Source organism: Festucalex cinctus, chromosome 8, assembly GCF_051991245.1.
Source record: "Festucalex cinctus isolate MCC-2025b chromosome 8, RoL_Fcin_1.0, whole genome shotgun sequence".
Taxonomy (NCBI): domain Eukaryota; kingdom Metazoa; phylum Chordata; class Actinopteri; order Syngnathiformes; family Syngnathidae; genus Festucalex; species Festucalex cinctus.
The window spans coordinates 23,667,769-23,693,829 of NC_135418.1; the positions used below are offsets into that span (position 1 = coordinate 23,667,769).

General features: G+C 40.1%; 1 protein-coding gene and 1 long non-coding RNA gene across 4 annotated transcripts in view; one reads left to right on the plus strand and one right to left on the minus strand.

The window, feature by feature from the left end:
• Window positions 1–3,244, plus strand: part of LOC144023876 (uncharacterized) — a 50,264-nt gene extending 47,020 nt beyond the window's left edge. Inside the window, exons 3-4 of the long non-coding RNA XR_013284628.1 lie at window positions 684–811; window positions 2,828–3,244. This is a non-coding gene — a long non-coding RNA (uncharacterized LOC144023876). The remainder of the gene's footprint in view (window positions 1–683; window positions 812–2,827) is intronic.
• On the minus strand, window positions 224–24,989 carry LOC144023874 (SH3 and cysteine-rich domain-containing protein 3-like). Of its 3 annotated transcripts, none has more exons than XR_013284625.1 (13): window positions 21,823–22,133; window positions 21,322–21,478; window positions 21,143–21,240; window positions 20,322–20,403; window positions 20,090–20,187; window positions 19,939–20,008; window positions 19,780–19,829; window positions 19,589–19,692; window positions 19,456–19,507; window positions 18,935–19,072; window positions 18,719–18,819; window positions 2,192–2,317; window positions 224–767 (listed from the first exon to the last, which is right to left on the minus strand). XR_013284625.1 is itself a non-coding variant. In XM_077529801.1 (13 exons), the coding sequence occupies exons 2-13, from the start codon at window positions 24,242–24,244 to the stop codon at window positions 18,721–18,723; spliced, it is 1,044 nt and encodes a 347-aa protein (XP_077385927.1). In that variant the 5' UTR covers window positions 24,245–24,307; window positions 24,697–24,989; the 3' UTR covers window positions 18,405–18,720. The 3 variants fall into 3 exon arrangements, 1 of the variants encoding a protein (XP_077385927.1); XR_013284626.1 differs by having other exon boundaries at window positions 21,322–21,516; window positions 21,678–21,958; XM_077529801.1 differs by lacking the exons at window positions 224–767; window positions 2,192–2,317; window positions 21,823–22,133 and adding exons at window positions 24,064–24,142; window positions 24,228–24,307; window positions 24,697–24,989 and having other exon boundaries at window positions 18,405–18,819.
• Between the last annotated feature and the right edge of the window lie 1,072 nt (window positions 24,990–26,061).

Sequence of the window (26,061 nt, forward strand, 5' to 3'; positions counted from 1 at the left end):
TTTTATGAATAGGACTTCATTCCTATAAAGTATGACTTTGATAATATTATGATTTCATCCTTGTAAAATTGAAATGTTTTTCTCCCATTATATTATGCATATAGTACACCTTAATTCTGCTTAAATGGAACTCATAATATTACAACTACTCTTTTTCAATGAGTATTTCCGTAATAGGATATAACAAACTGTCATTTATTATTCTGACAGATGGTGTTTTTATTGCATTTTTTTCCTTGTAAAATTGTGAATTTCTCATAAAATAACAATATTATGGAATGTTATCGAGTACATTGAGTAAAAAAAAAAAAAAAAAAAAGAGTGCACTGTTTGTCTCCACCAGCAGGGGCGCTGTTGCTTCACTCTCAATGAAATTGAAAAGCATAGCAATGAATGTAATCATTGGTTGTCCGTCATCTGTACAGTACAAACGAGTAATCATGTTATCGTTATCTTGCGTGCAAGGAAAATCCCTTTTACAGCAGCCGTTGTTGCTTACTACAAGCGTGAGAAGGAAACAAAAGCGAGATAGCGTCTGTTGCCGTCTCACCTTAAAGCTCACACTGATGAGTGGATAAGCGGCAGGCCGCGCCGCCACATTACTCATCCCGCGCTGTGAAGCGATCTCAGTGATGCTGCGTCTTAAGTGCCCAGCGGGTTGCTGAAGTTTTGTTTTTGCACAGGAAAAAGATGACCTCCTCCTCCTCCTGCTCCTCCACTTAAAGACGCCCACTTGCGCGACACAGCATGCCTCCCATTAGCGTCAGCTGTGCCGGGAAATATGGAGGCAGGTTAGGTGGCTCCAATACAGGTGAGATTTTTTTAACACTGAACTAGAGAGATTCAAGTCATATTTGGATTTGTGTTCTACAAATGGAATCTTTTGTCATACTTGTGTTGTAAAATTGCTCGTCAAGATGCACATTTATAGTCTTAAAGTCTAGTTGTTTTTTTAACTTTAAAAGAGGACATATCATGGAAAGTCACTTTTTTTTTTTGACAACCCATTTTTCACTCAAAAACTGCAGGAAATAGTAAAATTTATATCAATGTCAGTGATTTTTGGGGAACAATTCTGACAATTGATTTCATCCAGTTTTCAGTTTTCAGTTACTACAGCTGGCAGAATGGAAAAAAAAAAAAAAAAAAAAAACTTTGAATTTATGGTGATTTGTCACACATATCCCATGTGTTCCAAAACGAATATCAAACATCAGGTCAACTTACTTGCAGTCTGAGCGACTGTTATGTTCTGAGGTTGGATCCCAAAAATGCAGACACAAATAAGATTTGTGGGGTTGCACAGAGGGACAGAGGTAATAATCTGACAAAAGCATTCTCAGACAGGCGTATATAGACAGCTAATCAATCTGATTGGTCGTAGCAGGACATGTGGTCAACAGGACTGACATGGAATTATCTGATTGGCTGTTGACCAGATAAAGAGATTAAAGATTCCTGACATCACATAGCGTCTTACCAGTTGAAACTAAATGCTGGTTTCATCAGTTCAAGACAGACACTTGACCACAGGGTCATGACACAAACATAACCCTTGCATGGCCCCTAGTCATGACAGGTTGGCTTTCAGTCTATCTAAAAGCGTTAGCGTCTTTAAAAATGTCTGAAAACTGTGACCAATCATCACCAAAATTCACAATAACGCAATATTGTTGATTTTGTGGAGGTGATAATGGCTTTTGTTCATAAAAGCGCACATATAATATCAATAGAATATGAAATATTTCCATTCTCCCTAACAGACACAAGCAGTCCCCGCCCATAAATAATCTTGCAGCTTTAAATCACGACTGATTGGTGGCAAATCAAAATTGGTTTATACACATAAGCACATCTACAATTACGGAAAAATGTAACGTAAAAATCATTAGACTATTTAATATGGTCAACATCTCATTCTCTGACGCACACGTCACTCACCAGGCCAGGCCCCGCCTTCTAAAGCCACACACGCTCATGAAAATACTTTTATTGTCTTTAAGGCTGCTTAGCTAACAAAATTGTAACATCTGCAGGCAAATATGAACCTATAATTTATTTCAAGCGTCTCTCGCAATGTAAAATGCAAGAACAACCAGATTAGTCTCCTCCTATGCCGTCACGGGTTGCAAGAAAAGCAGGCAACACAATGTTTTGAAATGTGATTGTAAGAAAAGGAACACAATCTTACTCGAACCGCGGCGGAGGCAATTCCGATGTGTCTTGAGGGCGTCGCTCGTTGGTCACGCAGAGTTAATGAGGCGCTGCCCTCGGCTCTAAGTCATCCTGCCACCGCCGCCGATCCCGGCCACGATTACTGTAATGAAACGGTCAGGGCATTATTAAGCAAACGCCGCCATGTATCCATTCACGCGGCCGCCGATGGAATCGGGAGACACGCAAGCCGGAAAAAAATAAGACGTGCAATGAAAGGAGTGACAAAAGAGATGGAGATAATGTATAGCGGACGCGGTGACGCTTATCAGAGTGCTTGTCTTTGCTGTGCTGCATGGACCAACACTAGCAACTGAGCCGCTTTTGTGTTTGGATGACTGACACCTTCATACAAACTGGTTAACAATATAAAAGCAGACCAAGAAAATCACAAAAGAGGGAGTTGTTAGCCATAGAGAGAAGCCCTCGTCTGATTTGAACCTTTTACAGGGCGAGGAACTCAATTTGGTGAGCCTTATCTCACAATAAGGCAGTAAGAGTCAGGGTTTCCCCCAGCGTTTTACAAGACTGGCGGTCCGCCAGGCTGGACACCCACCCCATCTCTCATTGAGTAAAAGAAGTAAAAAAATTCTTTTCTTTTGTTCTTCCCCAGCTCTAAACCACTGGTTGTCAACCCCCGGTTCTCGAGTACCCGTATCCAGCCTGTTTTCCATGTCTCCCACAGCCGACACAGCTGAGGAGACCAGCAAAGTTGAACCTAAGCTTTTTTTTTTTTTTTTTCCTCTTTCTTTCTTTTCTTTCTAGATTTTCTAAATGGATCAATTTGACCCGCAACATAACAGGAGGGTTTTAATAACATGAGAAAAAACTGCTTTGGATTTCATATAATTCGGTTTTAGTCAGACTTTCCAGAATGGATTAATAACAAAACAAAAACAAACAAACAAACAAACAAAAAAGATTCAGTAAAAGTGTTTTTTTTTTTGTACCACCACAAATGCCTCAGCACCAAAACAACTAAAAGAACAATAAGAAAATTAAAATAAATAATAAATCTATGACCACAACTAATTCCCACCACAAGATCACAAGTACAAAATACAACAGATAAGATTTAGCTTTATTATTCTTTTTGAAATAAATACTTTTTTTAAACGTGTGTTAATTCTAATTTGGCTCAATTTACAGCATATTGTTGCTGTATGTGTCTCTACTGAGCACCGCAACAATGGCTGCGCGCCTTTCGATAGAAGCATCCCGTTGGTGCATGCTCAGTTGCGAGAAGAATTGATGCGATAAGAGCGTGCGTCCATCTGCCACTGTTGCGCTTCCCCGCGAGAGCCAGTCAGCCAGCGAGCGAGGTATTTTTCACGGAATTCTCTCTTCCTAATGACCAGCGGATTCTAATTAAAGGCGTGATTAGGGCTCGCTCTTAAGCACCTTATTGGAAATTGCGTACAATCCATTGTGGCTGATGGCGACGTCGGAGAGATACGCTTGTGCTGATGGCTCAGGTCAACGTGCTGCTCTGGCGCTTTTGCTTTCCTCAAAAGGGCAAATTTGCATTCCATGGCAGAAGGAATAGTTGCTTACAAGTTGGAAATAAAGTTGATACACCTGAGCACATTTATTTCACAGGTGAGGTAGGGACAATAAGATAGCGTTTTTGTACCTTTGAGAAAATGAGATCATGTAGTCAAAGCAGTCGGGTCAATTTAGTGGAGCTCCCGTCGGATTGTCGAGTCCCGATGCCGATTCAATTATGCAATCCATACAAGAGAAGAACAGCAATTGTCCCACTTCTGCCATTGGAAAAACAATAAAGCTACATTACGTCGCCGTGTTTTCCTTTTTTTTTTTTGCTACGCTGTGAAAACACTCTTAAATGAGTAGCCATTGTGATACGCACACACAACAATTCTATTAAAGTCTTATTGATTTTTCCACATGCAGCCATGGAGTATTGATCCCCTACATTTCATTTGGAGATGTGAAATTCTACTGGTAAAGTCGGATACTTTATACAGTTCAGGGTGACTCAATGAATATTAATTGTCAAAATTATATACAGTACATTTTATACATAAAGCAACTAAGAAAAAAAATCCTTAGTTTGGTTAGGTATCATTCTAAAAATGTCAAAACATTTGTCAGGACACGGCGATTGCGCCAACTGCACCAGAGGCAGGTTAGACCCGGTATTGGTAATTTCGCAGCCCAGTGCAAGCCAACGGTTCAGAGAGAAGGTCTGCTCCACTCTGGGAGTGATCACAATCGACTTCACTCATTCCCTTTACATTTGGTGAGCTAGTCACACACTCACAGTCTTGACATATGTGAAACGGGCAACATGGGGGTCCAAAATAGAGATAGACCAATTTGTTGGTTTTTTTTCCCCAAGGCCAATACTGATAAGGATCATTAGTAGCCAAGTAGGTCAATAACTTATTTGGAACGGATTAAGGATACGTCAGCATGAGGCTCAAAAAGAGACACACAGTTCCCGTTTCGACTGTTTATTTGATCGTTTTGTATTCATGGCATGAAATCAGGACTTTTGGCACATTAGTGGAAAAAATAAAAAATAAAAAATCCCATACCAGAGACATGATATGATGTCTCGAGGTAGATTTCAACTACATATGTCTATTTATAGCCACTGTAATCACATGACACAGAGGTCAACGTACTAACTTCAGACTTCATTCCGATTCTTTGAGTGAGTTACGAGTGAAACAATCTGGCTGGTAGGTTGTCGGGTGGATGCGGCAGATGACCCGAGACCTTGAGACGTATGCTCGGGCGGCGGCATAACGGCGATTAATGCAATTACAGCTCATGTGGCCTTGCTGTCCGTCAAACTGTATCACCAGCATCAGGATCCAATCAGGAGAATTCCATCATTCTTTCCGATTGCAATGCAGGAGTGATATGAAATGTAATAAAGACAGAGTGACGTGAGAGTAGCGGCGTTATCTTTAGACGAGGTGAGTCAGGTTGCGATGAGAGATTCTGGAACGTACGAGTTGTGCCTGAAAAGTTTCAGGACGGGTGTCACAAAAGATATTTTTCATAGATAAACTACAAACTAGGGCCCAACTGGTATGGATTTTTCCAACTTGATGCTGGTAAAAAAAAAATTATTTCACCCACATTAAGAACTCATTTTGCACATTCTTTTCACAAAAATCAACTCACTTAACCCCGGGTTTTCACTGGATGCGGTTGCGGTGCGGTTGCGGTGCGGTGCGTCTTGACTGCGTGCTCCGGACGGGTCAATTTGTTTGTCAATCCACACCGGCTCCGCACAGCTGCGGTCCGGCAGCTCCGTCGCCGCCCACTTCCCAACGTGTCTCGCGGGACCGCGCGCGCGCGATCATGTGGCATTTCACAACGACAAACATACAGAAAGTCTGCTCAACAGAGAAACAGAAAGATATGAGATTCCATGCAGCATCCTTTTTTTGGTTGTCCTTGTAAAGTATATTAATAACGAGAGTCGGGTCAGTGCGGTCCACTCTTTATTTCTGTCTTCCGCGTCCGGCTGCCGCTCAGTACGGCAAGCGAGACGGGCACAACAAGCAATCGCGAACATCAAACTCACAATACATTACAGTCCTTATAAAAAGGATGTGCCGTGTCATATATTATTTTGTGGTTTTCCACCTCCAATATAAACCTCTCCTCGTCCATGTTCGCTGGTGTCTAAACCGTGAATGAGCACATGGCCCGGCGACGCCCACGTCACGTTTTGCTGAAAAACTTGCGAAATAGGAGCTGGCGAGTATTTTATTCTGAAAGGTAACCGGAAATTTATTTTGAAACTGCCTCGGTCTTCCTGTCCCGCTCGATGTGTTTTGTGCTAGCTTGCCATTTGCCGGAGGCCTACCGCTGCGGCGTCCGGCAAAAATAGAAAATAGGTCTATCCTTGCGGAAGGCTTGCGGCACGCCGCAGGCCTTCCGCAGTCGACACGCAACGCACCCGCAAGCGGTGTAAACTGCACCATTCGAATGAATGGAATCTAATTGCTTGCGTCGCCGGACCGCACCGCAACCGCACCGCAACCGCATCCAGTGAAAACCCGGGGTAACATTTTCAACATTGTCCTGCATATCACTCCAAATACAAATATATATTCATATATATATATATATATATATATATATATATATATATATATATATATATATATATATATATATATATATATATATATATATATATATATATATATATATATATATATATTATGCCTGATCATGTTGTATTAAAATGCAGTATAAGAGTCACTGTAAGAGCAACTAAGACATATCTACCATCTAGTGGTGAATGGTGATATTCCAAATTAAAACTCACTTGCCTATTCACAGTTCTGTACCTACAAATTTGCGGATTTTTCTCTTTTTTTCCCTCAATATTTTTTCCATAATTTATATGCCCATTTCTGCTTTTAGTGGAACATTTATATTGAATGTTCATCAGTGTTTTTGAAGAATATCTGGGATTTGTTATAATAATAATGATCATAATAGGAGGAGGAGGAGAAGAAGAAGATGAATTTGGCCAATTATTTTGGCCAAATATTTGAAGGACCACAATCTTGTTCAAAAACTTTGTCACTTGGATTTGAAATATGATTTAGATACCAGTTCTTGAACCTCTTTCTGATAAACCTCGAACATCCAAATCTTAATCTCTTGACTTTGAGGCCGACACAGAAACCACCAGGTTACCGTGATGGCACAAACGTATTTATAAAAACCTTTTAGTGGGGCCCAATATATGATATATTTTGAGGCAGATGCCAATTGCAATATTTGGCATCACCAAGTAACCGGATGATTATTTTCCAAATACAGTATATAATGAATAATTGCTCATATTTGCCGACATAGATGAGCCACACAACCACCACAACAAAGATTATAAAACCAAACGGCTGAAAATGTCCCTCGCATGTCTTGATGAAGAACGGCATCTGTACCACACGGCGGCTCCTCAACCTTGAAAACAAGCGCAAAATAAAGAGCATTCTAAAACTGATCAGTCTCGCAGTGCAGGCTCCGCTCACGCCTCGCTCCTGACAGAGCATCTCTCCCGAGTTTGTGTCGGAGACGCCCGCCATATCCTCCGGAGGCCATTTGTTGATCGCTGGCACCATTCTGTCATTCAACTGATTTACCTGAGGACAAAGACTTGAAACAATCCCGTCAATACGCATCAGTCGCTCCCTCTCTCTCTCTCTCTCGCCCCGTGTCACTCGTCTGCTCTTTCAAAATGACGCCGCTGCCATCACACACGCGCGCAAATATTACTGAAAGTCATCCGGTGAAAAGCAAGAGTTTGGAGTAGAGTTGGAGGAAAAGTCTAGAAAACACACAGTAGAAATCTCACATTTTTAACATAATGGACAGAGAGAGCAAACAATGGAAAACCTGTGCAACCCATCGCTCTGTTTACAGTTCCCAACTAACAAACTTATCTCACAATATACATCAATAATCATGGCCAAAGTTGCACATTATAAAATGAACCTAGAAGCCGTTGCTTTCTGTAGGCGTAAAAAACAGGATTAAAGAGGAGTCAATAATCTCCAGCAAAAATTTGGCCGACTTGAAATACTTCCTCAAGTGGGGAGGGGAAATACAAAGTCAGCCTGCTTTTCTCTTAAAAAAAAAATAAAATGTGTGTCATCAATGCTTTAGTGTCCTGTATGGAGTCCAACATCAGTTCTAGACATATGTGAACTATTCAAAGCCAGTCTGTTGTGAGCATTAGTGAGAAAAGGCGGAAATAAGAGCTGTTTGTGAGTTTATTTTGAGCCCCATTACCCCCATTACAGACGAGTACGTGCTCTCGTATAGGCTGAGGGTGCAGGTGTCCCTGCGAGGAGAGCACCTATCAATCTCTGCCCATTTACACATCAGCTGGTCGCGGCGACAATCGGCCCATCCCGCGCTACTATTTGTCCGCCCGTCCTCCATCTTTTCAGATAATCAGTCCATCAACGCTCACAATCTGAGCAGCCGTCCAGCAATTCATCTATCTGCCCATTTATGTGGCCATCACTCAGCGTTTTGTCCATCATCTAGCCGTGCATCCGCCTTCATACACACACATACACCCGCTTCTTAGTGGCTCCATTAGGATGTCACATGGACTGAAGAACAAATGACTAAAAAAAAAAAAAAAAAAGGACGCCGCTTGGTCAATAGATGAATTGGAAGAAGTGCGAGGAAGGAGGAAAAACAATTAAAAAGCGTCAAATAGAAAAAAGCCGAAGTACAGATGCTGTCGGCGGCCTGGGTAACCGAGAGCCTCTGGAATCAATTACGAGCCCGCAGATAAATCGGCTAATTGAAATGGATTTGCGCTAAAGGATCATTCTGCTGTACAAGCAGCCGTGAACCGGCAGCGGCGTTTGTCCCGGAGAAGAAAGATAGTACGTCATCCTGCCGTTCTGTTAATTTGCTGCTTATTTTAGCTGCGTTGTCTTCCACAATGGCCTCAGTATGAAATCATGAGGCCAAAAATATTTGTGGTGACCAACCACCTTTGGTATCTTACACAGCGGGCAACTTTTAGTCTATTTTTTAAATATTTTTTTTAATTTTATTTTTTTACTTCCAGCTATTCCTGCAATGTACTACCCCCGCTTAAAAAAAAAAAAAAAAAAAAAGCTTTTTTTTTTGTTAGCATTAAGCTAAATAGCATTTGTTTGTGTTAACCTTATGCTAAATCGAGCATTTGTCTGGGTTAGCATTAAGCCAAACAGAGCATTTCTTAGCATTATACTAAGCAGAGTGGATGCTTGTTAGCATTTAACAGCACATATGTTTGGTAGCGTTAAGCTTAACAGAGCATTTGTTTATTAGCTTTCAGCTAAACAGAGCATTTGTTGTTAACATTAAGCTACACAGAGCATTTGTTTGTTAGCATTAAGCTAAACAGAGCATTTGTTTGTTAGCATTAAGCGAAACAGAGCATTTGTGTGTTAGCATTAAGCTAAACAGAGCATTTGTTCACTCACCGCCAAATTTGCATATGACAGACTAATTCCTTGTTGGGGAGAGGGCATAGCTACTGTGTATTAAATACAAAATACATAATACAAGGAGAACCCCCCCAACCGCAGCATCTTCTTGTGGATGTACTACAAACATCCATCAGGGTGCTATCTGAAATACAGTATAAGCAGACCCTGATCTAAAATGCAAAAGTGAATTGTCTATGGCAAAACAATACAGATGTTGCATCATGGGGAGGAAGGATGTCGATACCGTGCTGTCAACGTGACATGGAGATATCATTAATGAAGCCGTTAAACACTCAGCCCACTAATTGTAATGCTCTTCTATGCGTGTGATTGCACTACAGCGCTACTCTTATAAGACATGTGATGTATCAATAAGTCGACACAATGAGCCACTCATCCAGGAAGACGTTGGACAAGGAAGCAGAAGAAGAAGCCATTACATTTTGGTGCAGATCTGGATGGAGCTGCAGATTTTGTTGTGTGAGCCGGGAATAATTGAAAAGAATCCAATGAATAAAGTCATAATATAACAAGTAAAAGATTGGAAACTTACATGGGAAAATTAAGATAATATCACGAGAAACAAAAGTCATACAAAAGCCACAAAAAATTCTCTTTTTTTTTCTAAAGAAAAAAAAAAAAGTCATAACCTTTGAGTTGAAGCGATAAGCTCCATAAAAACTAAATATGCGCGACTGGCATGTTTGTTGCCTGGAACACATCGTAAAATGAATGAGTAAGTTCTCATTGATCGGCGTCCACACGACGCAGGGTGAAAAGGTGCGTGGATGCGTGCCGGAATACAGTAAGACAAGCCTGAGGGCCAACTATTAGCAAGCAGGAGGTCGTGCGCGGACATTTCATCAGCCTTCCCTGCACGCCCTCCGGCGCTCTCTTTTATTCATGCCTGCTCACTACTTCCTTTTTTTCTTAAGTATTATTTTCCTCCTGCATCTCTGCTTTTCGTTCGCTGCCACCTATCGGAGATGCTGGGGACTTCCACTGAGTGAGTAAATGTGCGTGTGACAGAGAAAATGCGAGAGTGTGTGTTTTCGTGAGAAAGTGAGTGTGTAGGAGAAAGTATGTGTGAGAGTGAGTTTCCTAGGAATGCTGTACGAGAGTGTGAGAGTTTGTGATTGTGAAAGAATGTGAGTGAGTGAGTGAGTGAGCGAGCGAGCGAGCCAGCATGTGGGAGAATGATGTGTGAGTGTACCGAAGAGTATAGGAGAATGTATGTGTGAGATTGTACTATGAGAAGTGTGAGTTAAGCGTGTAAGTGTGCGTGAGTGATATGAGAGACCGTGTGAGCAAGCGAGAGTGAACAAAAGTGTTACCCTGAGAGAATGTGGTGTGAGTTTTTCTAACTCAGTGTGAGAAGGCGGGTGTGAGAGTGAGTAAAGAGAAATGTGTTAGTGTGTGTGTGCGTGCCTGTGCGTGTGGGAGAGAGTATGTGTGAGAAAAACAATGTGTGAGAGAAAGTGAGTTCCTGAGAAAATGTGTGTGTGTGAAGCGTTTATGAGGGAGTGAGTGAGAGCGTGCGAGAGAGCGTATAATGTGAGTGTGTGGGAAATGATGTGTAAGAGAGGGTCAAAGAGTATGGGATAAAGTGTGTGAGATTGATTTCTGAGAAGAGTGTGAGTTAAGCGTTTACATGTGAGTGAGTGAGTGAGTGAGTGATATGTACTTACTGTGAGAGAATGTGGTGTGAGTGTTTGTAAGACAGTATGTGAGAGAGTGAGTTAAGGGAAATGTGTTAATGTATGTGTGTGTGTGTGTGTGTGTGTGTGTGTCAGAGAGTATGTGTAAGAAAAACCATGTGTGAGAGAAAGTGAGGTACTTAGAAAATGTTTGTGAAGTGTTCATGAGTGAATGCGTGAGCAAGAGAGTGAACGAATGACGTGAAAAAGTGAGTGTGTGAGAAAGTAGGTGTGAGAGTCATGAGAAAGTGTTAACGTATGTTTGAGAGTGACACTGTGTGAGGAGAGAGTTGAGAGAGAGACAGTGGAGAGAGAGAGACACAGAGAGAGAATTATAGAAGTGCCTGAGATAGTGCTGCCTCTCTCACATGACATTATTTACACACAAAAACACACATATCCCGTCTGGTTGCTTATCTCTCCACCTTATCGGCATAAATAGCCTTGACAGCAGTGGGCCCACCCACACTCTCTTGTAGAGTGGTGGGGGTACCGCATTACGAAACAATTAGGCCCTTAATTGACAGTTAATTAATCTCAAGTCAATTTGACCTTGAGACCGGTGATGCACCAGGAAGACTGATGACATCACCTGTCGGATCTTCAACACCAAATGAAACATTTCGGCGTGTATGTGTATGGAAGACGTCACATCACACCTTTATTGCACGATTGCCAGTTGATTCCGCTGAGTTAGTCGTTTAGGTGTTTAATTACCGAAATATCTCACATACTATTTTAGAACTTTTTCCTCATGAGTGTCATTTACATTTTGAAGAACTTGTGACAGAAAAATAACTAATATATGAAGTGCCGTTTGGGGCATAATTCAGTATTAACCACATCTCATAGCTAAATTAAAAAAAATAATAAAAAATAAATAAAAAATAAAATTAAGAATCCCCCCAACCCCCAAGATTAGGACTTTTTATAAAAAAACAAAAAAACAATAATAAAAAAAAATAATAATATTAATGCCCCCTTTGCATGCCACTGTATAGAAGCGAATAAAAGGTGGCGTCGACTTGAGGTGAGGCACTGATATATTAAACTTACTAAAGAAGCAATGTGTGGAAATATGGTCAAATCAAACACACGTTACATATTAAAGTCAAATCTTTCACATTTATGCGACAGTCCGACCTTCGTCGCACCATTTGTCCCGCTGCGCCCGTTCTTAGCTCGTCAAACACTTCAGATTAAACATTCGACTTCCTGCCGAGCGAGCAGTCAGTCAACAGCCGGCATTCATCAAAAACGATGCGTTTGCCGTTTTTTTTTCGGAACGCGTGGCGAGCGTGACAAATTTGTTTCGGCTTTGTATCGCGCTGACAGGACGGAGGCGACGCGTCTCGGCCGACCGACTCTGTGTGATTAAAGAGACGACGGGCGCAAACCATCTGCCTGTCACGTCCATCTGTCATCGCCCGGCGCTCGCCATCAGCTGCTCATCACTCAAAAAAGAAAAAAAAACAAAAAACAACAACAACAATGGTGAGGAGGTGCAGTGATAGGAAGAGAGAAATTCGTGAGGTGCTACATAGAGGGATGCTGCGACCACTCATTTAACCTAGCAGCAAGTCACCTGATAGTTTTTCAAAAACAATACCAGTGATGATAATTTCGCTGACAAAAATTGTCACATTTTTCGTCACAAATTTTTTTTTCCAGACAAATATGAAACTTAGACGATGATGATGACTAAAATTGACTGAATTTCGTCAATGACTAAAACAAAAACACAGTGACGGAAATTCACAAAAGCCAATCAGAAGAAGCAATGAAATGCGGGTGAAAGAAGAAAACTGTTCACTGCACTTCATTTAATGTTCAAACTTGTTCACTGTAAGATTAATTTCAGGCAATTATGCGCTTCTTTTTTTTTTTAAATTTAGGTGAAAACGAAGTCGATGTTTCACTGAAACAAAGTTGAACAAAGTCACGTGTACAAATAGGTATGTTATAATTTTCTGTATAAAAGTTGAAATGTATGCTGAACGAAAACGACAAAATTGTCAATTTGACTGAAATTGCCCTTTATTTAGTCTAAAATTGCTCTTTATTTTCATCTATTAAAATTTGATTGAAACAAATGAACAAATGTCATTAATTTTAGACAAAAAACTAACTAAAACTAAATTAAAATTAACACTGACCAGATGATGTTTTATCTTGGTCACGTTAACTTTTTTTTTTTTTTTTCCTTTCCTCTCAAAATATGACCTAAAAATTTCTAACATTTGTAAAATTCTGACTTTTTGGGAGACAATTCCGACTTTTTGGGAGACAATTTTGTACATTTTGTTCCAATATCACATTTTCTTTCTATTAATTTATAGACTGAAATTTATGGAAGAGGATTAGGGCCAGTAAAGAGGGGAAAAAAAAAAAAGGTTGGCAGAATTCTGACTTTAAAAGTGAGAATTCAGATTAACTATTAACTACCAATTAACTATTCTCGTAAAATTAGATTATTTTTTTGATTACCATTTTATCAATTACCCTCAGCTAGTGCCCAGCACAGGTCGAAGTGCAGTCTAACTGTGCACATGGGTGGAATTTTCCTCCTTTTGGTATTTCCGTACACAGGCACAAGTATGAAGTTGCATTTACGCCATTGTAGGAGTGAACACAGCAAATGAAAGCTGCTCCACTCATTCACTGAACAGTTGTTGACATTGCAAAAGCAGAAATAAACTCACTGGAGTCCACGCAGAATATCAAAGTACGTATCTAAGACCAGGCCAGAGTCATCAACACAGATCACCGCTTGTAAAGTGGACACTTGGAAACCAACTTGTTCTTGTTCATGTCAAATTTCAATATCACTAATATCACTACTGTTTTTCTAGTAAAATTGTCTTTTATTTTTCATCACTGTTTTTCCTTTTCCCCGGATAAAGACACAGTCAGCAAAGGCCCCGTTGGGAGTTTGTGGGCAAAAGCAGCCCTCATCTTTCATCTTTCGCATTCCTGGCCGCGTTCCCTCTTTCCCCACCTCCACTTCCATCTCTCCCCCTCTGTCCCGCAGCCACATCCCCTCCCTCTTCCTCCCGCCGACTATCTCCCTGGGATTATCGATTTGGCGTAGGCCGTGATGGAGTCTCGCTGGGTGTAATGCAGGGGGCCCCCAAGGTGTCTTCGGAATGGAGAGCATCATGACTTATGGACTAAGTATAGTTACGCTTTCACAACACCGGAATCACACACACCAACACTCACCCCAATGCAAAGAGCACTTGTGCGGAGACAAAAGGAGGTGCACATTGATCATGCACATTGAATTCACATTGTTGAAATAGAAAAATGTCAGGGGAGGAAAAAATGTTATCATTGAATGTCTTCTTGGGTTTGTTTTTGGTTGCATCCAGGTCAGTTTTCAACAATTCTGATAACACTGGGCAGCGTTCTGTTTTAATTCTTCTAAAACGAGACTTGAAGCTGTTTAATGCCACTCCCAGTAGAAGTCATCCAAACATAAAACAAGCCTCCAAAAAACATGTAGAAATGCAGCAAAAGATTTGCTCAGCCCAGCCACGCTATGCTAATACACTAATCAAACCAAGCTAAACCAATAAACGCTACACTAAGATGAGAAAATAAAAATGTGTCCTTACTATGAAGTATGAAGACAAATATGCTAAAATACAATAACAGTACCTCAGAAAAGCTTAGCTAAGCTCAGATAAACGGAACAAAATCAGGCTCCAACAACAAAAATCTAAATCAAGATGACAAAATGTGTTTTTTTTTTCACCAAGATAAATAGTGTAAGATAAAGAGAACAAAATTGTGCCAGAAAACGTTGCAAGGTCTGGTCACCTAAGTCATGCTAAGCTAACTAGCGAGCTAAAGCAAGAAATGCTGCGATAAGATAACAAAATAGTCTGTCGTGACTCAAAAAAAAAAAAAAAAAAGTGACAAACCAACCTAAGGCTGTCTGATAGATAATATAAAAGATAAACTGAGAAACCTCACCTCATTTGAGGTGTGGGTGAGCTGTAGAATCTATCCCAGGTGACTCCCGGCAAAAGAAGCGGGATCCACCCTGGAATGGTCACCAGTCAATTGCAGGGCGCATCCATTCATTTTCTATCAGGCTTGTCCTCATTTAGGGTGGCAAGTCATGGCGTCTGTCCCAGCTAACTTGGCGAGAGAAGCGGGATCCACCCTGTGGTGGGAATGAAGCACACTCGAAATTTACTGAGGTGATGCCGGGAAAATGCTGCAGGGTTGGAACCAATTAGGCCAAGATACACCCCCCACTCTCCACTCGTCCCCCCCCTCCCTCTCTCCCGGGGGTGCACCCCAGTGACAAGATGAGGGATCATCATCATTACTATTATTTATTTGCTAAGCAGAGGCCGACTCTGGGGCCAATCCTAATAGGATTCACACATTTCCAATGAGCGGCCTTTGCTTTTGGGCTTTACCTCACATGCTCCAGGAGAAAGTGTGTTTTGTTAATGCATGGATGAAAGAAGCGTGCGTACATTTTGGAAGCAGCATCACAATAAACGCCTTTTAATCAATTATGCAGCCCCTATCGTAAGCCCCGCAAACTATCATCAATAATATGTGGCGGCAACTTGCGACGTTGTATGAATAACTTCAGCGCGAGGTGGGGGTGTAAAAATCAATTGTAATTCGACTACATGCTCGGCAATCCAAATGAGTTGAGTATTACAGATAGCTTAGCATATAAGGGTTGCTAACATTTGATACCGGGCTGTGTAGATAGAAGGGGGAATAAATGTTGTTTATGTTGTAGTAGAGCATAATGTCCGATTGCGATTATAGGTCACTTTCAGTTTGTTGTTGTTGTTGTTGTTGTTGTTAATATTGTTCCCTGTGTGACGTTAGAATGAGTTATCAATACTAGTTATATTTGATTTTCTGTTGTTTCAACGTGAAGTTGGATATTTTAGATATTAACAATGCTAACATATCACTTGTACCTCCAAAATCATCACTTTTCAGGAGACCCTAAAAATAACATTTGTTCAGCTATTAACATTGCATCGTCAAAAAGAACAAGCCATTTTCAACACTTTAGATTGGGCAATAATTCATTAAAAAAAAAAAAAAAAAAAAAAAGACAAACACGCGTGTTAAGTAAGTTTGCAAGTTGTATTTATCTCACACGAATTGTCCTAGTGCTGACTTCAAAGCTTTCAAGACGAATGTAAACTATAACGATGGCTGATTCCGATAAATTGTTTGTTGCTCTGGTTCACACAGTCAGTACAAATCACATTGTGTAACGCAGGTTAATTATTTTGAATAATTAATGTAACCATAACTAAAGAGATAAATATGTTTATAATGGTGTAAATTATCTTTTGTCATTTATGGTCTGTATCTCCACGAAAGGTTACCATTGCTGAGTGACATAAGATTGAAGCTGGTTGGTGAAGTCCGGGTCCTTTTTATCCCCGACTTCACAACTTGGACCTCCCTTTTCCAGTGCACTTTTCAGAGGTGGAGGTCTTCCAACATTCCTCGAATGCAGCATTACACTGTTTGGTATTGTACCAATTTGGCCCCGTTTTGCTTACATTGATAACAATAGAGTGAATTATTATTATTATTTTTTAAATCTTTGATTATCCTTTGTGGTGAGATGTTGCAAGGTTTTCGTAGTTTGTGAGAGGATGGAGACAGGAAGCAGTCCTGGCAATGTCCTGCCGAGTCGGCCAAATATTTCTCAACCACAAAAAAAAAATCAATAAGAGTCTGCCAGGCAAAGAGAATCTCTAATACAGTTATTGCTTTTCATCACGAAGGTTTTGTAAATACTAAATGTTCAGGGTGATACTTTCTGCAATCTGCACGCAGCATGAAGCGGCAGATCTCCCGCAAATTGACAACATTGTGATTTAATTATCTTCACATTTGAATGTTCATGACATATGATGCATATTATGGTAATTGGCAAACAAGCAATTCTATCAGCACATCAATGCTTCATGCAAATATAATCGCCTGGTATTTAATTAATAGGGTTGACTTGAGTAACAGTGCAATAACATGCTGATACATTTTGGTCCATGTTGAGTTTGTCAAAATGTAGCGCAGGAGAGACCTCTGTTGGCTAAAGGAAACATTGCATGATGTATTGTCTAGTTTTGTTAGGATGAATTGGAAAACAAAAAAGAAGTGATGATTACACAAATCTATTCATTTTATCGGTACGCCATGCAGCATGTTAACTCTTCCCATCCTATATTATTTTATAATTTTTTTTCCCTTCAAAATACAAATAAAGAGAAAGCAAAACAAGGTTGCTGAACCGAGAGTGAGGCATGCTCAGGTGACGTCATGCCCGATGACATCTTGTGCATATTACTTCTGAAATATGTCTGCTCAAGCAGGTTTGAGTTATCCTGTTGTGTGGCAATAAGCAGAGGAGGTCGTTTCTTGGGGTACAAGTGACCCGTGTCCAAGGTCTATTTGCTGTTCCCTCCCGCAGACGACGAAGAGAGAGGAAGAGAAAGCAGATTCGGGACACACGGTGACAACTAGAGCAAAGAGGCGCGGCGTTGACATAAATGTGTCTGTTTCGTTGGTATCCCGGTCTGTGCCGTTTCACCGGAATGCCATTCCCGTCATTCCACATGCCTTTCAACATGGCAAACGGGCCCCTCTGTGCTACTTGTTGCTAATTAAGCCGCACGGAAAATACTTGTAGCTACCCAATCCCCCGAATGTCTTTAAATGCATCATATGAATGTGGCAAATTATTTTTGAACAAGGCCAAAAAAAAATAAAAAAATCCTATACATTCTGGACAGGATTCCGGAATTCCTTAATTTTCTCAATCTCAGAGATCCTGAGTTGTCTGTGAGCTCTATTTTCTATGGAAGATGGGCTACAGGGGTTCACTTTATAATGTTAAGTAGTGAACTGGCCTATTGCTGCACGCAAGGCAAGTAAAACAAAAACCACTAGATTATTCTTGAAGCTACCACGAACTCTGTGCTAGCCAGATAGCTAGCTAGACAAGCCAGATAGCTAGCTTGGAAGCTAGCCAGCTAGTTAGCTATTTTGAAAGTTATCCAGCTAGCTAGCTGGCTTGAAAGTTAGTCAGCTAGCTTGAAAGCTAGACAGCTTGATCTACATTTTTTTGTCAGCTAAAAACATTATCCAAGTACAAATTGTCTCAAAATGTTGACCTAAAATCTGTGCCCTGTAAAAGTGAAAGGCCAATAGAATTACCTTGGAGCAATACAAACATTTCAGCTCGCTAGCTGAATGATTATCTATCTATCTATCTAGCTTGCTTGCTAGCTAGCTAGATAATCATTTACATGAGGATTTTGCACATTTTTTTTTGTTTTTAGCTTAAAGTATATTCACCAATTACAAAATCACTCAGAATGTTGCCCTTATATCTGCTTTGTTCTGAAGTAAATCATTTGCTACAATGAACCACAACAAGATATCAAATGGACAAAAAAAAAAAATAGAAAAAAAAAAAGAGGGAAAAAAAAAAGACATCTGTTACTTTTAATAATGTAGTGTCTTAAATTAAGTTTCAGTTCCTGATTCAGTTAAGAACATCAAACCACGTATACATATAGAAATATCACAGTCACACCCATTAAAGGCCAAAACAAAATACATAGTTCTGACAAAACTGCTGCTACATTAGCATCAGTGCTGATCTCGTCAGTGGCTCCCAATGTGTATAAACGCCTTAAATTGATTGAAATGGAAATTGTATTTATGTGAATGTGATATTAATGATGACTCTTTAGTGTAACGAGCCACTGTTATACTATTAATTTAAAAAAAAAAAAAAAACACCTTCAGATCTCCTGCAGTAAGTTGGCAGGGAAGAAGCCCAGCTTGCGTCCCGTGCTGACCTTCAGGTAACCGTTCACCTCATCACCTTTCTTCACCACAATCTGCACCCACACACACACACACACACACACACACACACACACAACAATGAATTTTGTGCATCTTACACAATCTTCTTGGCCGTAATTGTCATAACGTGCGCATGTGAGCCTTCACCTGGTCTTTCTTCAGTGTAATCTGGCCCATTTCCTTGTTACCAACAAAGGAGCGCGTCACCTTGTACACTCTCTCTCCGGCACGTACTCGGATGATGTAGTTGGCTGGGATGAAGCCCGTCCTCTCGCCTAGCTTCCCCTGACGGGAGACAAATTTTAGCGCGAGATGCAAAAGTTGGTGAAGAGCTATTAGTTTAGTTAACCCCCCATTTATCCGCTTCCCACAATTTATAATTGAGATTATTTTTCCGAAACTTAAGCAGCAAAAAAGGCAGCAATTAGATGTTAGGGGCAGGCAAGACAGTGCCCCACCAGATCCAGCAGATGGCGCTGTGTTGGAAACGTGTTTCTTGAGACTTAAAAAAGGACAAGTTGAGTACAAAATGTTTATTCTTACAAGAACAAATCCAAACAATCTAAAAAAAAAAAAAAACATTCTCTTTAGGCAAAAGTAATACAAGGGCTACGAATCTGAAGGCACTACTATGAGAACACACTTGTTGAAAAGTGAGACATACTTACCCTCCACCACTCCTCATTGGAGTCATCGATCACTGTGATGCGGTCGCCAGCGCTAGGCAACAAACAGGATGTCATTGTTGACTCATTGAAAACAAAACACATGATGTTCGAGGACATTTGACTGCACACTTACTGAACATCCAAGTCATCTTTCTCAATAGCCTTGAAGCGGTACAGAGCCAAGTAGTAATGAGACTGACTGAACACGCCGATCTTCCCTGGCTGAGGCTTTTTACTCTGGCGACACATGAGAGAAACGTTGGCATCATATTTGCCGTTTTGATGAACTAATTAGCGTGATCATTTTAACGTTGTTAGACTGACCTTGTCATCTGCTGGGGCCTTGTCTCCTCGCTTGTCTCCCTCCGAGTTAGCTAAAACACACAAAAATTAGATTTTTATTATTACGATCATTTGACAATGATACTGTTATTAGAAAAAATTTGCAAAAATGCTAAATAGTATCATAAATTGGTGGCTGACCTGCTTCGCTGCCATTCTCCTGCTGTTTGGGCTGGGTCTCGTCTTCCTCCATCATCATCATCATCATCATCTAAAATGAATAGCACGCCATGACACCAATTATTATAACAAATTGAATTGTAAGAAAAACATTACATGCGTTGACACCGACATTCTTTTTGTCCTCTGAGCCTTTCTTGCGCTCCTTGTTGGCCATAATGACGCCGACACGCAGCGTCTCAAACACAGGGTCGGTCCGATTCGACTGCGCTGGCGACCCGAAATCATCCAATCAGTGAGAAGGAGAAACACATGGAAAAACATTAAAGGTTATACTGTAAAAAAAAAATACATTATATTACAGTTTCTTCAGTTAGTTTAGCTTAAGGAATATTTGGACTCACAGAAGGGCAACAGCTGGGAGACTGTAGCATTTTGCTGGCTGCTGTACAGAGGAGAACTGTACGCTCGCCTGAAGCCTGGAGGCTGACAGACACACGACAGACATTATGCCAAGCTTGGACAAAGATAATGACAGCATCATCATATTTTTCAACAATACCGACAAATAGCGATAGCATCGCGGGATTTTGCAAACAATACTCATGATCGTATCACGATACTGATAGTATCTTGATACTTATAAAGCCAACGTGGTGCCCCTAGAGGTTACTGCTGTAATTACAATTTACCTCAGTACCGTCCTAATTTATTAATTCGTCAAAAAAACGACCCAATTATCGCTACAATACTTATCCAAAAATATTTTGTATTTCAATATTTTGTCAAATCCTGCTATTGGCAGTATCAATTAGTCAATTGGAGGTGTAAATTAGTTGAATAATTATGAAAATGTGTGGTTAAATTACATCCATCTATCCATCAATTTCCAATTTTTAGAAATGTCATTAAAGGACTAAATACAAATACAAACAATAATGATATTTTGAAAGAAAATACTAACAGCATCAAGATACTTTGACAAAAGCACACCAAGTATTACGATACTGGTATCATCAGGTTACTTTGGCAAAAATACTGATTAGCATAACGATAATTTGACAGTGATACTGATTGTATCATTCCACTGTATCAATGATACTGACAGTATCATAAAACTCTGGCAAACATATGGGATGCAATGAAAATATTTTGTGAACGATTCTGACAGTTACACAAAGCTGGGAGATACATGTATAGACGTAATAAAGAGAAGAAAGCTCACAATTTTGCCAAAGCACCTCTGGAACTCCACATAGGACTGACACTGGTGGTGGATACTGGTTTTGCAGTTCTTGCAGCGCAATGCAAACTTGTTGTTTACTGGAGACAGAGAAAGAAATGGTTAAAAAAAAAAAAAGTGCAGTAAGTCAACGCTTGCAATGCACGAAGGCAAACACATACAAACGATCATGCGCGCGCACACGTCGCAGAACTTGGGCTTCTTGCAGTAGTGATCCTTGAACTTATGCGGACGTTCGTTGATGGGTTTGATGCACGCTGGCGGGGGCGGCTCGTCTCGCTCCTCTTCCTCCACCTCCTCGTCGTAGATGAAGTAAACCTGCGCCACAACACTCACCACCATTTAGTGAGGTAGCACTTTCTCAAAAAAACAAAAACAAAAAAAAGCCATTTAATTAGCAAATTTAATTTCCAGGGATCCTTTAAGATTCTATCAGATTTAGATTTTGAATGATTGCTAGCAAATTTCAACCCAATTGAGATATAGTGCATTTTTTTACAAATTGGGAGCAACCTACTTTGTAAAAATATACAGCAAATGTCACCCTGACCCTTGATTTATTTATTTATTTATTTATTTAAAGATTCTGCCCCCAGAAGCTAGTTTCACTGGGCATGAGTAGACCAAAAAAACAAAAACAAAAAACAAAGTCAAGAATCCACCCTCAAAAAGACACTGGGAATCAGCCATCTTGGTTTGAGGCAGCTATTTTGCCCCATGTCAGGTGTCCTTCAAAGTCTTATTTTGTTTTGTTTTGAGAGCTCAGAATTCTTCATTCAGCTACAAGTGTAATTTGTCATGAATATTTTGCTCCCAAATTTGAATTACCCATACTCGCCAATGTGTGATGCTACTTTGTGAAGACTTTTATTTTGCTTTGTGATGTGTGGTCAGATGACGTTGGTGAATTTTGGCCCGGCAGCAAACACCATTTCTCATTTTTTCGAAAATTCAAGGGAATAATTCTACTAAAAAAAATAAAATAAAATCCAGCTCCAGCCAGAATCCAGTTTGAATTTCACTTGGCAAGATCACAATTGGTAGGCATGCTGCCATCTATATTACGTCTTAAAAAATAAAATAAGAATAAACATACATGATAGGAAATAATTTCAATTTGAATCCACTTGGGCCATATACAGTATACTATACGCACGGTGACGCTAAATTGCGAAGACTTTTCGCAACGCATCATATTAAACGGAGCCAGACAGCGAGTGTCACCTGCTTAATGTCAGAAAACGAGTTCAAAAAGTAACTTTGTAGACTCGGCATACCACAGGTGGGACAGCTTGAAAACGGCTTAGATCCCAAAATAGCTTTTGACTGCCAAGCGGCAGAATCCCCAAATGAAATGTAACAAAAGCTGTACTACTCTACTCCCAAATATACTGGTGCACGGATCTCGCGGGCAAACACACATTTTAGGCTCCAGCTCTCCATCATTGTCCAGATTAGAGGTTGTGCTGCGCTCGTCAGGCCAATGGATTAGCACCGCAATCAGCGGTAATACAGCACACCGTTCGCACATTACGCCGCCGTGACTCGGCAACCCTATCCAGCTGTCAGCGTTCCTAAAGCCAGCGGCCACAATGGCTCGGAACATTCCGGAATGCCCCCCCGGCCGTACACTCTGGAAAACTGCTCCCCAGTGGGAACAATAGGTGACAGCTCTTCCCAGCGTTCAAAGGTATATGTCAAAAATACCGCGCTGTGTCATGGCATTTACGTAGCGTTTATACTTTCGTTAGGCCCCAAAAATCACCATGAAAATTATAAATTTGTTGTACTTAAGCTTTTACATACAATAACAATATCATCCAACAGAATATAAAGAATTAAAGAGTTTTTGAATCATGATTTCTTCATTCATTGCTAATCCTTGTGTTTACCTTGGCCACCAGGGGGCAGTATAATACATACAGACAAACTACTGTACAATTGAATTAAATATGTAGAATAACAAGAAAATTACAATATTAGTCACTCTTTGCAGAGGATAAAGAACACATGCATCTTTACTATTTGTGTTGAAATATAAATTGTTTAAAGGTTTATGACTACCAAAATATTTATGCTAGTTTGGTTAGCCTGTCAAAGGCATTATGCTTTAAATTTAAGTACTGTGCAAGGTTATTTTAACAAAAACTAACAAAAAAACTAAATCTAAAATTCAAAAAACAATTTTGTTAAAAGAAAATAAAACCGAAAATGCTTTTTAAAAAACGAAAACTACCTAAATCTACAATTTATATTTACAAAACTAAAGAAAATGCTTTTTAAAAAACGAAAACTACCTAAAACTACAATTTATATTTACAAAACTAAAATTATAACTATAGCGAAAATGTCCTTTGTTTTAGTCTTTGATACCATTACTAATTTAATGCATCAGCCTTTGGTGGTGATCTTAAATGTGATTTTAAGTATATTTATTTAATCGGAATAAGGACATTTGAAAGTGTCACACAGAAGTGATGTCATCAAGCAGCAGGCAATTGAAAAGCACTTTCAGATGACGTCGCTCCTCGGCAACAATTTTGCGTGCTTGACTTTTACCTCCAATGGCTCGGCTCGTCCAAAACACAATGCTAGGTAAAAAATGTGTTACTTTTTTCATTTTAGCATGGTGTTTATTAAATATTAGTAATACACTTAAAAAACAAAACAAAAAAATAAAGTAAATAGAACTAAGTTTTTTTTTTTAAATAACTAAAACTAATAAAAATTAGCAAAACCAAAAATAACTAAATTAAAAAAAAATAAAACTCAAAACGAAAATAAAAACTAACTACACTGAAATTTCCAAAACTATCATAACCCTGTTACTGTGTTGATCCAGAACAACTAGTGTATATTTAACTTGGAACACCTGAATAAACAACCCATGCAATATGACTTACCGTGTTATCCTCCTCTTTCACCACATTATCCGGCAGAGGGGGGTTGTCATGAATATCCACAGAGCACTTGTCATCCAGCCTGTCAACATCATATAGTGAAATGCAGCACAGGCAAACTCCATCATAGTAGATAACAGATTTCATAATTGTGAACGTGTACTCACGAGTCGTAGTTGGCCATGGTGCACAGCTGAGGTTTTGGGTCCAAGATGTACAGAAAAGCTGAGGTTTAGGGTCACAGATGCTGGAGTCATAAAAGTATCAGAAGCTGACTTACTAGGTGCAAGAAGTACCAAAAAACGAGGTTTAGGGTCCTAAAAGTATGAGAAGCTGCGTATTTTGGTACTCTGAGAACAAAAGTTGACGTTTTCGGCATCAGACGTACCAGAAGCTGAGATTTGAGATTCAATAGTCACTGCACATGCAAAAACATTTCAAGCAAAACAGGAAGAAATAAATGTGTAATAATGCAGAAAATCAATCAAGATTCTAAAGGAATATTTTTTTCCCCACCATTATGTCACACTTATTTTCCTTGTAAAATGCTGTCAAAAAACATGCAACACCACAAACATCTAAAAACTGACGAAAAATAAGACAGAAATGACTGACAATGTAGTTGATCAAACTGACCATAAGTGTCCAACTCCACTTCTTCTCACGATACTTTCTGGCTGTCGTTCCACATCCGAGGTTCCAAATGAGGCTCCAACAGGTGCGAGATTGGGAAAAGAAATGCCAGCATGGCCAGTCCAGTCCAGCCCTTCCCAGCCCGGCCCGACTCTCCATGGGTGACAGTTTGGGACAGCTGAGCACTTGAAAAGCTTTGAAAGGATCTCCCAGCTGAATGGTAAAGAATTGCACAGCTCCCCAATTGCGCTTGGACCCAATATAACCGCTCATTTAAGAAGATGAGCACAGAAGACCTCCCCTATTACATTGCATTGTAGAAAAACACATTCTCAAACACAATTTCTGTATTAACGGCATCGAAAATGTCTTTTTAAGTTTTGATTTTAATTCATTGTACCGTACTGATGATCCCTTCAGGGGAAATTCATGGAATGGGACACAGGAACATTCCGATTTCTGCGCTAGACAGCTCCTGTAAGTAAGTTATCTTGCTGGCTTAGTGGTAGCTTGTGTCCCATCCTGATACTCATCTTTTGGTTAATTAGACATCTTCAACACACTTTATTTGGCCTGAAGAGGTCGACTTCCCCAAAGGCATTGGCGTGGACGCTTATCCATTGCCCGAGTGGGATAGGTACTAAGGAGAACAACTTCCCTGTGGTGCTTCATTTCATTAAATGGACTCCCATGCTGCTTTAACTAACATTATAGGAGCATCCTACCGCGTGATAAATGTTAACCACTCGGCATCTACTGTATTGCAGCCCGGTCACATCTGCTATCCCTTTTTAAAGTTTCTTACCCCCCCAAAAAAAGCCTAAAATGACCTAAATGCGGACAATTGCTATCCGAAATGCTTTTCTCACCTAATGGAATCTGTGACAGGCTCCAGCCTGCCCGCAATGCCAATAAAGACAGGCAGTACAGAAAAATGGACGAATCTCAACAGGGGGGAAAAAAAAAAAAAGCATCACGTGCCCCTGCATGGTCTCACGAGCGTTGAAGAGAGAGCAGAACTGAACGGCTGAACGTGTACCTACTAAAGAACAATAAAAGCACACCAAACAATACCTTCTTTGATTTTTCACCTTTTATATTTTTAAAAACAAACAGAAAAATAACAGATTAAATAAAATTTACAGTAGACATATGCAATCATTGTGCACTTCAACTACATTTTCTGATACTTTCTGCACAGCTGTCAACAAAAGAACGCAAACACAATGTGGTTGGGGGGGTAGCTGGGCGTTGTGGGAGAGGACAGTAAAGAGGGGCTATGTGGGGAAGAGGAGCAGGGGATGAAAAGGGAAGGAAGGAAGAAAAAAGGCAAAAACGTTTCACTCGGGGAGGAAGAAAAGAAAAAAA

Coding starts and splice junctions, on each gene's coding strand:
- LOC144023874 (XM_077529801.1), bottom strand. Junction 19,693..19,779: donor AGGCCCCAGCAGATGACAAG/GTCAGTCTAACA, acceptor ATGTGTCGCCAG/AGTAAAAAGCCTCAGCCAGG. Junction 18,820..18,934: donor TTACACTGAAGAAAGACCAG/GTGAAGGCTCAC, acceptor GTGTGGGTGCAG/ATTGTGGTGAAGAAAGGTGA.